Source organism: Oryctolagus cuniculus, chromosome 3 (assembly GCF_964237555.1).
Source record: "Oryctolagus cuniculus chromosome 3, mOryCun1.1, whole genome shotgun sequence".
Classification (NCBI taxonomy): Eukaryota; Metazoa; Chordata; class Mammalia; order Lagomorpha; family Leporidae; genus Oryctolagus; species Oryctolagus cuniculus.
The window spans coordinates 145,226,682-145,244,878 of NC_091434.1; the positions used below are offsets into that span (position 1 = coordinate 145,226,682).

The 18,197-nt window shown below is 35.7% G+C and overlaps 2 protein-coding genes across 7 annotated transcripts in view; one reads left to right on the forward strand and one right to left on the reverse strand.

Moving 5' to 3' along the window:
- The window catches only part of GNAT3 (G protein subunit alpha transducin 3), a 75,566-nt gene that overhangs the window by 35,325 nt on the left and 22,044 nt on the right, over nucleotides 1-18,197 (reverse strand). For all 5 annotated transcript variants that reach the window (XM_051848882.2, XM_070071244.1, XM_070071242.1 and 2 more), the window contains one exon: nucleotides 726-768. In XM_051848882.2, coding sequence (XP_051704842.1) covers nucleotides 726-730 — 5 coding nt within the window. In that variant the 5' untranslated portion in view covers nucleotides 731-768. The remainder of the gene's footprint in view (nucleotides 1-725; nucleotides 769-18,197) is intronic.
- CD36 (CD36 molecule (CD36 blood group)) overlaps nucleotides 1-18,197 on the forward strand; it is a 206,392-nt gene that overhangs the window by 6,137 nt on the left and 182,058 nt on the right. The window lies entirely within an intron of this gene.

Below are 18,197 nucleotides of genomic sequence, written 5' to 3' on the forward strand. Positions count from 1 at the left end.
CGAACACTGCTGTTCACCTGGGACTTTTCCTCATTTAATACATCCAAAACACATAATGAAAAATATTCCTTCTTTTCTTCTGCTTCTGCTGCATCTTTAGCAAAAATTGTCCTTTAAATTTTTCTGTTATTGAGAGAGCCATGAAGTTTCATCCATGCACCTCCACCTATCAATCCTCATTTTATTAACTTAGATATTAATGAATTACAGTACTTCGGTGTTCATTATTTTCTTACTAAGACATTCAGGTCTAGCTAATTCATAAAAAGCAAAAAGTAGAGAAGATCATACAGTGACATTGAAATCCATGCTGGTGATCATTTAAAATATGCTTTTTGTTCCCAAAGTAGGCTAAATATCAATGAAGTTCAAGCTTATATTTTCTCAAAAAATCAAATGCCTCACTGAGTGAGACGTTTTGAAATGTTTCATGGGTTTTGCCCATAGTAGTGCAATCCTAGACCATTCCCAGCTCACTATAATTACAATACAGCTGCTTTTCCTGTTTTTCCCATTGAGAGGCAACGTTTGGAGGATAAACGCCAAGTTACCCTATTCCCTGTCTGCACTGCTTTCTACGGAAGGTCAGAGGACATGTCTGCACAGCCCTGTGACAGCCCTGCCACTGCTTGTGATTCAGCACGCAGCACTGCGGACAGCATTTAGGTCTGGTCAACCACATGGACAGACATCGCATACGAAGCATCTGAGAGTTGTGCACCTACTTCATTTGCTTAACGATAGTACTTTTTCCAGATTCCCCTGCGCCTGCAACAGAAAGAAGGAATTGTTAGCCGCGGACACAGGACATTGGTATAGATACTAAATCCTGACCATCAGTTGCCTCTCCGAGTGTTTCTTCTAAAGCAAGTAGCATATACCATTCGAGAAAACCGTGTGACTGCATTTGAGCATAATTCAGAGAGCTTCCAGCTTAGCAAGCCAAGGAAGTGCTGCCCATTTCACAGCCGCTTACGTTCTCAGAATATCTTCTCATATATTCTATTTGGATCAATGGTAAAAGAAAAATATTAGACAATAATTTTTTGTTTACAAAATGGTTTACATTCTATTCTGACTGAGGGGTGGGCTGTTGTCCACAGCTCTGTGCATTCTTTTGTGCACTGGTACAATCCCTTCTGTTTACACGAAGAAAGGTTGTAATAACAGTAAGCAAAACTAGGAAACCTGTGGGGTGAGTTGATCTGGGAGTGTCTCACATGGGTTTCCCTGCCTGGCTGCAGGGTGTGATGGTGGTGGCAGATGTGAGGGGCAAGGAGCTGGTAGTGACACCACAGAGAAACATTGGCATTTCTCCAGAACACTTACTACAGGTGACTCTATAACATTTAAAACTATTTTGGCCGGCGATGTGGCTCACTAGGCTAATCCTCCTCCTGCGGCGGCAGCACCCCGGATTCTAGTCCCGACTGGGGCACCGGATTCTGTCCTGGTTTCTCCTCTTCCAGTCCAGCCCTCTGCTGTGGCCCGGGAGTGCAGTGGAGGATGGCCTAAGTGCTTGGGCCCTGCAACCGCATGAGAGACCGGGAGGAAGCACCTGGCTCCTGGCTTTGGATCAGCATGGTGTGCTGGCTGCAGCACGCTGGCTGCAAGCGGCCATTGCGGGGTGAACCAAAGGAAAAGGAAGACCTTTCTCTCTCTCACTGTCTAACTCTGCCTGTCAAAACAAACAAACAAACAAAAAAAACTTTATTTATAATTCTTAAAAGACAAGATACAGACCTTAAATGAAAGCTCAGTAGTTGTTTCAGGCTGTCTCAATGCCTTTTCAGGGTATTTCTTGAATCTCTTTTGCCATTAAGGAATTTTTTTTTTTTGAAAAATGAAAACCAAGAAGTGCTGATAAAAGGATGAATTGAGGTTTGACTCTGCCCTACTCCCCTGTGTGTGTGTGTGTGTGTGTGCACTCACGAAGGACTTCAGCAAGCCCTTTAACATTTTATTTCCTCATTTATGAGGATACTTCAAAAAGTTCATGGAAATGTAATTAAAGATTTTTTGTGTGAAAAAATTTTAAAATCCACACATAACTTTTTTTTTTTAATTTTATTTGATAGGTAGTGTTATAGGCAGTGAGAGAGAGAGACAGAGAGAAAGGTCTTCCTTCTATTGGTTCACCTCCCAAATGGCCTCCATGGCCGGAGCTATGCCAATCCGAAGTCAGGAGCCACGTGCTTTTCCCTGGTCTCCCATGCAGGTACAGGAGCCCAAGCACTTGAGCCATCCTCCACTGCCTTCCCAGGCCACAGCAGAGAGCTGGACTGGAAGAGGAGCAATTGGGACTTGAACCCAGTGCCCATATGGGATGCTGGCGCCACAGGTAGAGGATTAGCCAAATGAGCCATGGCGCCAGGCCCCACACATAAATTTTTCACAACATAAATTTTATATGAATATTTGAAAAATCTATATAAACTTAGAATGTTTATCTCAGAAGATCATTAGAAGACTATATTAACTCAGCAAGCATGAAATTCTTTGCAAACCATGGAACAAACATAGAGCAATGTCATCTGAGATTTCAAGGATCTCAGAAGCACAGAACAATCTAATATCCTATTATGGATACTCCATATGTATTCAGCAAAGATTTGGAGCATTTGTATGTCTATGTGGACAAAGAGTGCCAACTTACTGACTCATACCATAATTTATCAAAATTATTTTGAAATATTTTATAAATAAACATATATAAACTAAAATTCTAAAATTGTAGAGGAAATACATAGATTAGAAAAAATCTTCACAGCCTTGAACTAGTTTAAAAAATCTAGTAGATAATATATAAGCCAATGAAAAGTAAAATTTAGATTAATGGAACCCAGTCAAGGTTAGGAGTAAAAAGCAGCAAGCCCCTAACTAGGAAGAAGTATTCTCAACATGCTTGGCAGACTTAGGATAAGCAACCAGCGACCTGAGTGCAAAAGGACTCAGGACAGTTAAGGCAAAATATCCAAAATGATTGAGAATATGGGATATTCGTAAGAAAAAAAATCTAAAAATGACTATGACTCGAGAATGAAAATAAAAGGTGAATAAAACTTCTGCAATACATAGGCTGTGGGTAGAACATAGAAACAAACTAGAAATTTTACTTATTACTATGATTTGCATATGGTTTATCATGTCTGAAACTCATGCTGAAATATCCCCATTATGAGATATTAAGAGGAGGTTTGGGCTCTGATCTCGTGAATGAGCTGATCAATTCATGCAATTAAAGGATTAATGGGTTAATGGTTCATCTCAAAAGTCTCTCTGCTTCTCAAATAAATAATTCAACAACAACAACAACAAAGTGTGAGTGTACTATTAAAGCAAATGTGTCTGGGTCTTTTGGGTCTTGACCAGAAAAGTGAGTCGAAAGAAACTTTTTCTTCTTTAAAATTGTGGTATTGTGCCATTAACAAGAGAATATGAACACTAGTTTATGAATCTTAGACATACAGGGAAGAGAGGAGGGAAAGGAATCCAGACCACTTTCTGAGGTTTGGAAATTCTTGTGTTATAGACAGAAGGAAAGCAGGGTATCATCAAAAGTTGAGGAATTCTGGTAATATAAATTAGATCTTAAAAGTTTGAGATAAAATCACCAATAAATCTCTAAAGAGGAAAAGTCAACATTTTATAATTCTATGAGAACAGGTCTTCCATGAAAGCATATCTCCTGGATCTCAAATAAATAAGTTATTGAGCTACATGGACCAACAGCCTGATCTAAAAAGCCAGTGAATATATTTTTCATCCACTGATACTGATTTCCGTGTCTCTAGGGAAAGCAAAGGGCTTACACCGTTACTGGCAGTTCTATGAATTGGGTCATAGAGCATATTCGAAGACTCAGTGTGCCTGCCAATTCTGGACAGATTTCAAAGTTACACAACTAAAGCAATTTCCAGACTTCCTACGGAAAATTCAACTTCCAGAAAACTAACATAGAAGTACCCTTTACCAGTACAGAAGTCCACTTACTTGTTTTACCAAAATTAGGATTTCATGCAAGCAAAAGTAATATGACTTTTGGTAACCCCAAATCTCAGAATTCCATTTGAATTATATTCAGGCATATTTTGAATCAGAGCAGCCTGTTCATCTATTTCAGTTTTTAGCCCCTCTCACCCATTTGATTTTTTCCCCAATTTACTTTCACTTTTTTAGCCAGCACTTTTGCTAGATACTTACAAATTATTCATATATTTTTTTTTTCTCATTTGTCTCCTTCACTGCAAGGTAAATCCCAAAGGGCAAGGGTCCTTGTTTTGATCACTGATATATACAAAGCACCTAGGACTTTGCCTAACTCATAAGGTAATCTCAATAAAACAAATGAATTTAAATGCATACTTTAAAAGTAAAATTTTGCTTTTTGTGTTATGTGTCACAATTTTCTTATACAAATATTACCGTAAAGGGAAGGTGTTTGGCCTCGTTGTTGGAATGCCAGGTAGACGTCCATAGCCCATAATAGAGTGGCTGGGTTGGAGTCCCAGCTTAACTCCTTCGAATTTCCCGCAAATATGTATACTGAAAGTCAGAAGTAGTAGTCTCTGCTGCCCACTTACAAGTCCTGGATTGAGTTCATAGCTCGCAGGTTCATCGCCAGCCCAACCCCAGCCATTGCAAGCCTTTGCAAAGTTAACCAGATGATAGGAAACCTGTCTGTGTCTGTCTCTTTGCCTCTCAGTAAATAAATTTTTAAAAATTTTCAAGAAGAAATATTACTGTATAATTTACTATTTTCTCTCAAGCCTTGATGAACATAAATAGCTACATTTATAGTTAATTTTATTTAGCAACAAAATTTTTGTTGTTGTTCAAGACATGGAAATGTGTCTGGTCCCTGCAGTTGTCTGAAACAGCTGCCTCACTCCACATGATACTGAAGAAATGAGTGTGGAACTGTAGGAAACAGTGTGTCATTTCCTGGTGAAAATATATCAGGGTTCTTCTAGAATCTCATGAAAAATGTAAATTTTGAAAAACTTTGCATGGATTTCAAAAGTTTTTGCAACAAAATCAATTTTTAATACACTACTTCCATGAATTTTTTGAATTACCTAAGACTCCAGAATACTTATTGTAACTTTATCCTGGTGTGCTCTGTAGCACAAGTTGTAAAATTTGAAAACAAAATTGATGAAGGCTAAATTCAACCAAAACATTTTGAAAATACTTTTTCTTAGACAATATAATCAAACACAAACTGACAGATTGGGCAGACCCATTCATATAATTGTGGCTGTTGTGCCCAAAATGAACCATTTGAGAATAAAATAAAATCGTATTACAATATCACCTCACCTATTTTCAGAAGACAAATGCCTGTACTCTTCTGCATGGCTGAGAGTTATTTGTTTGCAAGAGTGGCAAGAGTGCATTAAAACTGCTTTGCAAAAACATTATTTCACGCTTCAAGGAAGTTGCAATTTGCTCTAGTATGTGTGCATCACTTTAAGTGGGAAGTTATGCAGAAAGATTTTAGAACTATCCTTGATCGATTTTGTTTCAAAATCTCTGACGACAGAAGTGAATATCAGAAATTAAAGTCTCTTCCTATTTAGGTGACAGATTTGGAGAGTATTTTACTTCTCTGATTTTTTAAAATTTTCATTTTATTAAAATTTACAGTTATAGGAGTATTAGTGGAAAGTCAATAAACCCAGTAGGAACTGTAGAACTTGACCATGCAAGTGTATTTAGTGTTGTATTCTGTTGAATCAGAGCAGAAATATTGGGGAAAATACTGTGACAAAAACTTGAGAATGAAAAAAAAATGTCTCATTTTAGAAACCAATTGACTTTCCTTAAAAATGCAAAAAAAAAAAAAAAATAGAAAGACCTACCTCAAGTGCACATGTGAATACAAAATGTTTCCTTGGAGGCTGGGCGGCATAGGAAGGATAAAGGGAGTATAGATTAAAAACAGGGGGATCTGGGTGTGGCTTGTTGACTGTGACAAATATGTCACTCTAATATAAAATAATAATAGAAGAAGCTGAGTGTGGAGTATATAAAACTCTTTAAATCACTTCACTTTTTTTTGTTTTGTAAGTCTAAAACTATTCTGTAACAAAAAGTTTACAGTGCTATACTCTGTGATTTTTACAATGATGTGAAAATAACTGAAACTGTTTCCATTTAAAATAATTATATACATTTATAATATTGAGAAAAACTCAAGTTAAGAGTTTTCCAGAATTACCAGCATGTGTTTCATGGGCAAATTCTGTATCAACTAAGAACCACTGTTGGGAGAATAATAATTTAAAAAAAAAAACAACACCTCAACCAAATTGCATCTTATTTACACTGTATTATTTAGTCAAAAACTTATCATAAATTGGGAGAAAAATGGCTTTTAGACTATGTCAGAACATTAATGTACATTCAGAATATGAGTCATAAATACAGCTGTTCCCTGTGATCTGTGAGAAATTGGTTCTAGGACTCCTACAGATACTGAACTCTGTGAATTCTTAAGTATGTTACATAAAATGTCATAGTGTTTAAATATCCTATGCACACCTTCCTGTATACCTTAAATCATCTCTAGATTAATTATAATATGTAATGCAATGCAAATGCTAGATATATAGTCACTATGTTCCATTATTTAGGGAACAATGACAAGGAAATAAGGCTTATACATATTCAGTACAGATGCAAAATTTTTCAAATATTTCTGGTGCATAAATGGTTGAACCCATAGATGTGGAACCTCGGACAGAGGTTTACTATATGGTCGACTGGTAATCACACTGATGACATCAGGACCTGGCATTGAAAAATTATTTCTGAGGGCAGAAGGAGTGTTGTGATATACCCGTTCTTTGTAATTTAGCTGGTGATTCATGATGTGTCTAAGGTTGAACAGAATACTTAGCCTTTAAAAAATAGTGAGTGATTTTTAATGAAACTACACATTACAATGAATTTGTCCTTAAATTTTTTTTTTACAAAGACATTTTATAATGTATCTGGAACATCCCTGGCCTATGCATTGACATCAGTGTTCAAGGGAAATCTCCAGAACGGTGAACTATGCCATTAACAGGAACCTATCTAAAAATCTCTTTTATTATTAGGAGCCCTGTTACAAAGTTATTTCAGAAGTAAATGACTGAATTCCATTCTCAGACTGATTCTTGGATTTAGATCACAGTAGCCATTCCATTTCTGTAAGATGAGACCATGTCACAGAGCCAAATATGCACATTGTACCAGCATGTTCACATATGCTGCGAGTTTCCTGAAATAATCTCTCTCTTCCAAATTGTGGTCATTACTGACATTATTTTCTAGGTCTGAGACATCCAAGGAATTTTGACAAGGTTGTTTCAAAGTGGTAGCTGTTGTGTACTTTAATACTTGTAAGCTGTTTTATTTTCAATAAGAATAAATTAAGGATTTTGTTCACATTTTTATTTGTAAATATCAAGAAACAATGGTAAAGCTGCCCAATAGTTACACCTGGAAATGAACTTCAATCGAACACACAAAAGGCTTACTTGTTCATTTGGTACATACAAGTGTTAAAACAGGTAAAATGAGGTTAAAACCTTTAATTTATAATCGTACCTGAGATAATTTTGCAGGACGTGTTGAAATCATAGAATTGTACATTGGAAAGAGACCTTAGAAATAAGTCAGCTGTGCACAGCCTTTCATGCTATGCATAAAAGAGTCTAGCAAAGATTAAAATAATCATCCTAAATTCCAGATTCATCTTAACACAAAGAAACTACATCTCCTGACTTCCAAATTAATACTATGTTACATTACTTTCTTTTTAGGTATGCACTAATAATGTCATTATTAAAATGGTTTCAGCATTTATTTTATAAATTCTTAGGATGCACTTTTTAAAAATTATTATGAAACAGTACACTGTCATAGATGTACTGGTATCCTGGTGTCAGTTTATCATTCACTGGTAGACTGTTGTAATGAAGAATTTTTAGCACTGACTTTTTTTGAACCTACTTAATTTTTTTATACTCATTATTCCTCCTCCTTATAGAGCGATAGTAAAATTCCCTCTCTCTTCCATTCAGAGGCCTTTCAAATAGTCTGTTCTCCTGGTGGGAAAATGGAATAGACAAGCTCAGGTTTTGTGAACAAATAGATATGGGCTTGCACTAATTTGTGACATTCAGTAGGTATCTTGATTAATCTCTCTGAGTGTCAGTTTCATCTTTTATAAAATTTGGCTATTAATATCTACCTCATAAGGCTTTGGAAGATTAAATTACAGATATAAATTACCTAGAACATATTCTAAACTAAAATATGGTTATAGTGATCTTGCAACATTTTCTGTTATCTGAAGAATGTGCTCATGTCTTTTTAAAGAAACTGTTCAAGTATAATATGTTCCATTCTTTTAATCCTTATATGTGGAATATGATTTTAAAACTCTTAGCCCCTATATCACATCTCTTGTAAGAGTCAATGTTCTTCTGAAATACTGTCTTCTTGTGCTTTAGTTTTTAGATTTATGAACTGCACTCATGTTCTGATATAAGAGGATCAGGATGCAATCTCGGTTTGCTTGTTTTTACACAGAATACTCTTCTTGATAGAGACCATGGCTAGTTTGCCTTCTTTGTTTTTGACTTTGTAGTTTTATCACATTTTTTAAAATCTACATTGAACTTGCAGCACTTAAATTTGTTCTACTTTTTTCACATTTATGTATATAATTGATTATGGACCTCAAAAAAGATATTTATTAAATTCTATTTTGTCTTTTTGGGGCAAGTGTTTCTGCCAGTTGACTTTATGTTGCCTCTCTGTCCTTCTAGAATAATCTTACTCAACTTTGAAATGTATGCCTTACCCACCTTCACTCAAATCTCTGATAAAGAGTGTTGAAGAGAAGGTCAAGGGCAGGATAACGTGTATATCCCAACCTGGAGTCTATTCTCTTAACAGGAAACCCATTAATCGTGATAAGCCCTTGTTCACTGTCCGAGGTCAACAATGTCCAATGTTCGTCATCAAGTGTGGTGATTACTGAAATTTCCTGTACATACTGTTTGTAGGTTAAGGGAATTCACTAATATTTTTAACTTGGTAAGTATGTTTTTATCAGGAATGGTTGAATTTTTAAAAAAATTCATTAAAGTTTATACTTACAACATAATTATGATTTTTCTCCTTTAATATAATTTTATATAGTGTTAATTTATATTCTGAGAGTATTTCATCCACGCATTCTTGGGATAATACCTCATCCAACCCTCCTTTTTGTTTAAATTTGACATGTTTTGCATCAATTTATCAATATTTGCTTTGGTTTTTGTACCTATGCTGTGAGAAAGATTGGCCTGTCATTATCTTTGTCAAATTTTATTTTTATTGTCAAGAGTTATCAAATAATGAACAACATTTTCTAAAATAGTTTATGTAGTTTTTAATGAACTGTCATTGGGCTACTTGATAGAATTCATTTGTAAAGCAATTGGAATGAATATGCTGATACATTGGTACATTTTCTTTTTCCAGAAAATGATGATACAAAGTTTGTTTATTTTTCCTGGATGCTTTATTTTGCTATGTTAAAACAACCTACAGAAGCTTGAGAAAATGGTATTTTAGAAACCTGTATTTTATATCCTTTACCAATTATTGATGCTTTGTCCTATTCACTTACTTTTCATACACACACACACACACACACACACACATATATATATATGGAATTATACATATATATAGGCACTCATTTTCATAAATTTTGTTTTCTTGCATGGTCAAGTTCTACAGTTCCTACTGGGTTTATTGACTTTCCACTAATACTCCTATAACTGTAAATTTTAATAAAATGAAAATTTTAAAAAATCAGAGAAGTAAAATACTCTCCAAATCTGTCACCTAAATAGGAAGGGACTTTAATTTCTGATATTCACTTCTGTTGTCAGAGATTTTGAAACAAAATCGATCAAGGATAGTTCTAAAATCTTTCTGCATAACTTCCCACTTAAAGTGATGCACACATACTAGAGCAAATTGCAACTTCCTTGAAGCGTGAAATAATGTTTTTGCAAAGCAGTTTTAATGCACTCTTGCCACTCTTGCAAACAAATAACTCTCAGCCATGCAGAAGAGTACAGGCATTTGTCTTCTGAAAATAGGTGAGGTGATATTGTAATACGATTTTATTTTATTCTCAAATGGTTCATTTTGGGCACAACAGCCACAATTATATGAATGGGTCTGCCCAATCTGTCAGTTTGTGTTTGATTATATTGTCTAAGAAAAAGTATTTTCAAAATGTTTTGGTTGAATTTAGCCTTCATCAATTTTGTTTTCAAATTTTACAACTTGTGCTACAGAGCACACCAGGATAAAATTCAAAATTTATCAGTTACTTTCCCCATCAATTTTTTTTTTTGACAGGCAGAGTTAGACAGTGAGAGAGAGACAGAAAGAAAGGTCTTCCTTTTTCTGTTGGTTCACCCCCCAAGTGAAATCTACAGCCAACTGTTACAGCCAATTACTGTGCCAATCCAAAGCCAGGAGCCAGGTGCTTCCTCCTGGTCTCTCATGCGGGTGCAGGGCCCAAGTCCTTGGGCCATCCTCCCCTGCCCTCCCGGGCCACAGCAGAGAGCTGGCCTGGAAGGGGGCAACCGGGACAGAATCCGGTGCCCCAACTGGGACTAGAACCCAGGGTGCCGGTGCCTCAGGCAGAGGATTAGCCAAGTGAGCCACGGTGCCAACCCATCTGTATTTTAAAATGTGTCTTCTAAGAAGAAAAGAAACAAAACTATAATACTATTTTCATTCCTAAAATTTTTCATAGTAATCCCCAAGGGTGTCAAATAGTCTCCCTCCCTCTCTCTCTCTCTCTGTCACTATTCAAATTTTTCAATTATTTCAAAAAAAGGTTTTTCATTCTTACCTTTTTTTTTTCCCTGGACTCAAGGTCCAATCAAGCCTGCCACATTTGCTTTGTTGTCCAGATATTTAAACTCTTAATTTAGAATATTTCCCTTGTAATATTATTTTCTTTTCTTTTTTTTAAAGATTTATTTATTTATTTTTTACTTGAGAGTCAGAGTTACACATAGAGAGGAGAGACAGAGAGAGAGGTCTTCCATCTGCTGGTTCATTCCCCAATTGGCCGTGACGGCCAGAACTGTGCTGATCTGAAGCCAGGAGCTTCTTCTGGGTCTCTCACGTGGGTGCAGGGGCCCAAGGGCTTGGGTGGTCTTCTACTGCTTTCCCAGGCCATAGCAGAGAGCTGGATCAGAAGAGGAGCAGCCGGGATTAGCACCGGCCCTGATATTTTGTTTTCTTGACATTTGCATTTCTCTGAAGCCCATGATCATTTTCTTATCCAATCTGCAGGAGCCCTATGATCTAATTCAATGTGAATATTTTAGCATACATATAGCAGCAATGTTGTGGCTTTTCAGTGCATCATGTCATGAGTAATTGGTGTCAGATATATTTCCACGACTGTTAGTAAAACTGAGTACTAATTTCTCATACAACTTAGAGTGCAGGGATTAATTTAAAACTGACAATATAAAATTAAAAGACTTTGCTTTAAACTAATTTTTGATCTTAGGAAATCAAATTGTGTTCTCAGCTCTCATTTTCCTTCTTTTGTTATAATGAAAATGATATCCATATCATCTGATTTTATTATAGATAGAATAATCACCATCATTATAAGCATCATGAATTTGTTAAATTCTTCACCAAACTATCTAAGTATGTTCCATTTATAAGAAAGAATTTTGTGACTATGTCTTGTCTTTTTAATGGTTCTTCACTTATATACTCTACTCTAAATTCCAATTTTATACTAAAAAAAATGGTAGTATTTATGGTGCCTAAATTAGCAGTACTGAACTGTATACTGAAAAATTGGCTAAAAGGATAGATCTTATAAGTGTTCTCACCATTAAATAATAATAATAAAAGAGGTCAGGAAGAAAATCTTGGTGGTGGTGTATACATTTATGAAATAGATTATAGTAATTGCTTCATGTGTGTATCAAGTTGTATAATTATGCACAGCTTTTGGTATATCAATCATACCTCAACAAAGTGGTTTTAAAAATGCCATATGAGTCCTTTTGAATTCTGAGAAGGATTTTAACACATACAAGGGTTTGGGGAAAAATGAAATTAAAAGATTTTTTGGGCCAAAAGATTTTGAAATGCAGACCTAGTTTTTTTGTAATCTGCATTTCCATGAAGTTTCTGAAGATACCATCATGTGTCATCCTTCTTGTCTTACTAACATACAGTTTACACCAAATAATGAAGATGCTAAAAATAGAATTGTATGATATTTTCCACACAATCTTACTACAGGAGATGGATAGGTGCTTGTCTAAGTGTTCATTAGTTGTGGAAATAGCTGTGAATATAATCTTAATGAAAGTTAGTGTCTCAAAAAAATTCCTTGGTTCATTATGTGATTTGCCTATACACACTGGATGTCTGAAACAGGGAAGACATGAAGAAAGAAAGCACAGATGAAACACATCAAATGCATGATTCTCACTTGAGTTTTTCCTTTCTCATTTCCAGACCCACAAATTAGATCGACATCTCCACTCAGTGCTAAAAAAAAAAAAAAAAAAAATCATAGTTCTAAAGTCCCAATTATTACCCCTTTCCCTTCTTCCTGAGGCTCAAATTTGTCCTGCATTTCACATGCTGATGTATAAAATAAGCACTACACCCAGTTCCACCCGTAATCATTCCTTCCATGGAACACTCACATACACCCAGCTACCAGCATCTCTTGCTTCTGTCTCTTTATGTCCCTCAAATCTAACTTCCAAGATTGTGACTTCTGCCTTATTCCAGAATCATGTCAAGCCCTTACATTAGTGATAATTTTCTAACTATAAGTTACTTCAATTCTCCTTGTAAAGTTCTTAGTCCCATAGTATACCCACGGAAGTTTTTGACAGAAAGAAAAAGAAGCTAATTATTATCATTTTCACTTTACACACTTAAAAACCTTTCAATACTTCCTGTAGACTTCATATGAAAAGCAAATTCCTTAGAGATAACATATATGGGTCTTTTCTAGTTCCATTTCTACAAGATAAAGATAGAGTCACTGCCAACAACTCATAGGAATAATTTAGGTTCCAATAGTGTCGTTCTTCCATTCATCAAGAATGCACATTTTCTTGTGCCAAGTCACAAGGATTCAAGGAAGAGCAAAACCAAATGTATTCTCTGTTCTCACACAACTTAGGATTCAGGGATTAGTTTAAAACTGACACAGAAAAAAATAAAAAAAACAGACTTTGCTGTAAGCTAATTTTTGGTCTTAAGGAAACCAAATTGTCTTCTCAGTCCTCATTTTCCTTCCTTTGGTATAATGAAAATGGTATCCATATCATAAGGTTTTCTGGTAGATTAAGGAAACAGCAGAAAGTGTGGACAAAGAGAAATACAAGGTTTATTGCATTACAGAGTCAAAACCAAATGTTATGACAACATTGACTTGCCAATGGGCTGATAATAGTCACAAAAGGGCTAAAGAAGAGTGAACTATCACGTTGATATAATAGGATAGGGAACATGGAAAACAGAAAGTTTGGGGATGAGTGGGCAGCAAAATAAACTTGAGAAATAGTTGTGAAGTCTCCCAAAGTGCAGGCAGGCCATTGACAGACACTAGCCTTGTATAAATGTGAATCAAGACACTGAACAAGAGTTTTAGAGACCTATGGGTCAAGATCTCTCATGAGGTCCTCAAAACAGCACATAGATGGATTATGGAAGGTTGAAGGTTGAAGGACAAATCATTGTGGGGGAATCCTCTTAGGAATGGAAAGAGAAGCAAGCCTTAATGAAGTGAGAAACAAAGGGAATATTAAAAAATGATGGGACTTTGCAGTGTTACAGAAGCCAGAAAGGAGAGAAGCCCAAAGTTATTGAGGCGTGAGTTTTGTGAATTACCAGGGTATCGTGAGATGTGGATTTTTAGTGCATCATAGAACATACAAGCCAGTTTTCAATGAACTGGAGATGACAGAGAAGGTAAGAAAATAGAAGTAGCAAGCATGGCCTATTCTGAGAACCATTTTAATACTTACAAATAACACTTTAAAACATAGTTCTTATTCTAGGGGTGTTATGGAGTCAAAGTGGTTGGTAGACTAAAGGAAAATATCATCTTTTTCCATCAAGGGAAAGGGACTGGTAGTGTGTTTTGAGAATGGCATGAGACACCAAAATCATTGGAGCAAAATTGTTATACAGAAGATAGAATTTATAGCACAAAGGCTAACTTTCATTTTCAATGCAAATGGGGTGCCACTTCCTTAAAACTCGTATTCAGTGAAATTTGGAGATGATGTATTAGTCACTATTTTTTTGTACACTAGTGGTCATCTGAGCTGACATGGGAAGGAGGAACTTTGAGATCAAAGTGCAGTTAGGAATGCAGGAATAGTGGCTTTTGGGAGTATTTCCATGGGAAACTGAGATTTATTGGGTCAAGTAAAGCTGAAAATATAAATTGGTCATCCATAAAGTGAAAATGATATCTTATTTGATTCTGCAACACCTGGGAATGAAGGATATTTGAAGTTTATAGGAAGATTGGATTAGGTCAGTGCTGAGGGTTGCAAGGCTTAATTTTTAAAAATGTATCCATCCATCTTATTTATTTGAAAATCAGAGAGACAGAGATCTTTTAACTATTAGGTCACTCTCCAAATGCCTACAACCAGCGGGGCCAGCCCAGGTGGAGTCAGGGGTCAGGAACTGAATCTGGATCTACCACATGGTGTCAGGAACCCAAGTTCTTGAACCTACTTCCTACCAAGTTGTGCACTAACAGGAAGCTGTAACTTGGAGCAGAGCTGGGCCTCTTTCCCAAGCACTCTGATATGGAGTGGGAGTGTCCCCAGTAGCTACTTAACCACTACATCAAATACCTATCCTAAGTCTAGTATGTTAAGTAGAGGGGTATTTTATTTTATATACAACATAGTATGGCATCTTCCCACTATCAAATGTTTCACTATTCACTTCTTTTCTAATACAATGGGAGGGTACATAACTTGCTAACTGCTGTGTTGATTATATATGTTTTTAAGATACAGTGTTACTCTGGAATTAATAATCCAGGGATTGAATGAAAAAAGATACATAGAAAGACATCCTGTGATATTTCTAGAGAGGTTCTGTTAAATCAAAATGAATAAGAATCATTGTCAGCAAGCCAAGATTTTTCACTCTCATTAGTAAATAGCATTATTTGCCTGGATATGGGCTGCTTTAGTAAATGACTTGCATCATTAACGTAAGCAATTTATGAATCTGTATTTAAGGTGTGCTGATCAATTAAGATAAATTAAAAAACCAAATATATGCAAAACAGTTGTCTAAGTGCATTGTGGCTATTAGAAAAGAGACATTATAGTAAAACATTTTAAATTGCCTTCTGGAACTCTTTAAAAATAAATGAGACATTATAAATATTTGTTGTTTGCCTCTGGAAATCTTGAATTGTTATGCTGTACTCTGGAGAAAATTTGAAACTATAGAAGTAGAACTTTTTTCCCCATATCATTGAACAATAATTTTAACCATTTTTATGTACTAAAAATATTAATGATCCAGAAAATTGGATACATTTAGAACTATAAAATAAATTATCTTTTAACATTTTACAATAAAATACATTATTGTTGGAAGAGGTGAAGAAAGGTTTTAATCTGGCAAATGAAACAAAACTAAAAATTAGCAATATCATTTGAGAGTATGTCTTCCATGTTGTTTGTAGGATTCTTCTCTTGTCACTGATAATTAGGAGAGATTTACTGGTTATTCTTAACATAATTATTCCAGGGAGTCCATTCATCTGATCACACTGTCGGACAGGCCTTGACTGTGCTGGTGGAATAAAATTTCAAACCAGATTTTCTTATATCTGGTGAATTTATAATTTAGCCAGTGATTCAGGAATACCTATGAGTCCTCTCCAGTCTCTCCCACTCATACCTAGAGATTTTCTTCAAGGAGAACAATAAAGCCCTATTTAAAATAAAAACACCCAGAATATCAATAAGAACTTTGATATAACTTGAGTGTTATGTCTTCTTGTCTCTTAGCTCTATATACATGGAAGACAGAGGAAGAAAAGTCTATGCATTAATTGACATATATTTCAGAATTGAGAATCTACTATGCAAAAGAAAAAACCCACATCTGTCTGAATTTTTATACTTCACAACATATTCTAAAGTCTGTCATTTCTCTGAGGATATTAGCTAGCCCAAAATCACTCTTAGAAGTAATAAAAGCACATAACACTTGATAAAAATATTGACAAATCAGTTTGACCTTAAATGACTTAAAAACCATTTCTGCTGCACTAGTTTTAAGTTGCATTGCCTTCACTCTGCTATGTGGTTAAAACTATGTAACTGATTATGCTGTGTAAGCTTGATTTTACCAATTATTTTACAGGATTTTAGATAATGTCATTGTCACTAAAATCTTCCTACTGCAACACTACAAAAACTTATTGCCTTGCAAAATACTCATTTGTTGAATATGTGGGACAATTTGGGATATTTGAAAATGCTGATTAGCTGCAATAAATATAAGCACTTTTTAAAAATTTATTTGACAGGTAGAGTTATAGACAGTGAGAGAGAGAGAGAGAGAGAGAGAGAGAGAGAGAGAAAGGTCTTCCTTCCATTGGTTCACCCCCCAAATGGCTGCCATGGCCGGAGCTGTGCCAATCCGCATCCAGGAGCCAGGTGCTTCCTTCTGGTCTCCTATGTGGGTGCAGGAGCCCAAGCACTTGGGCCATCCTCTACTGCTCTCCTGGGCCACAGCAAAGAGATGGAGTGGAAGAAGAGCAACCGGGACTAGAACTGGCCCCAATATGGGATGCCGGCGCCACAGGCAGAGGATTAGCCAAGTGAGCCATGGCGCTGGCCCCTAGAAGCACATTTAGAGTAATTTTCCTTTGCTCTCTAAACTTAATCCAAATTTTCATTTCTAAGAACTAGATAATGATATTTTAAAACAATAAACTCAGATGGTTCAATTGGAAATAATGATGTGATCTTTGCAATATAGCACATTGAGAATTCAGAATGAAAGATTTAGAACTAGTAGAGAAGACCCATGATTAACTTCCCATCATGGTGCTACAAAGTCCTGGCTAAAAGCTAATTACAGTATTGTATCTGAGTATTATAGGATGAATATTAACTATATGTGATATGTGGCACAGAATGTTTTGAATATGACACAAAATAAAGATAATTTGTTCCCCTAAACTTTCCAGGGGCTCTGAATCTAACCAGCTCACATGATGAAAATTTGTGAAAATACAAATATGTAAAAACGTGAATTCACTCAAACTTAATTGTGAATCAAAAGGCATAAGGAGAGAAATCATTGGAAAAATGGAAACATAACCCACATAGACCCCACAGTTACGGGACAGGTGTTTACCTTGAATGGATATAATTTAATACAACATTTATAAAGACTGAAAACTAGCTTAGGACATTTATGAAGATGAGCCTTTTACTCAGTAGAATTTGTTTATCTTATTGAAGTGAACTCTTTTAAAGCATATGACATTATTGTCTGATAGCAGTTATCAAATGTACCAGTAATAAATTAATCACTTTTGGATTTTCCTAGAAGCCTGCTCCTTGTGAAAAACACAGGTGTGACATCTATCCTTTAATTTTACCAAAGACCTAAAAGATGCCATAAGAAAGGAACCTGTGCAAGAGGGTCTTTTATTTGGAAAGTAGCAATCTGATAGCTCTTTGGAGTCAGTGAAATCTTGTGTATACACATTGAGTTTAGAAAGCTGGTGTGTTGTGTCTAAGCACCCATTCATCAGGTAATGAGGATCACTGTAAAGAATGTATTGTGCTGAAGCTGTTTCTAGATTTTTCATTTTTGTAAATGTAGGACCATATTCAGAAATTGATAACTACCAAGATTAAATTGATTTGTCCTATGAGACATACACTCACTGGCAGACTTAATAACTGGTGTTTCGACCACAATGGTGAGACAGGACATTGTTTCAATAGTGGGGCAGATTAAATAGATTCCATTGGTGAGGTGACTTGAGTGTGGGAGTGGAAAGGTTCAGATATACATTTATGGCCAAATTGGAACTAAAAATGAGAGTGTAGAGAGCATTA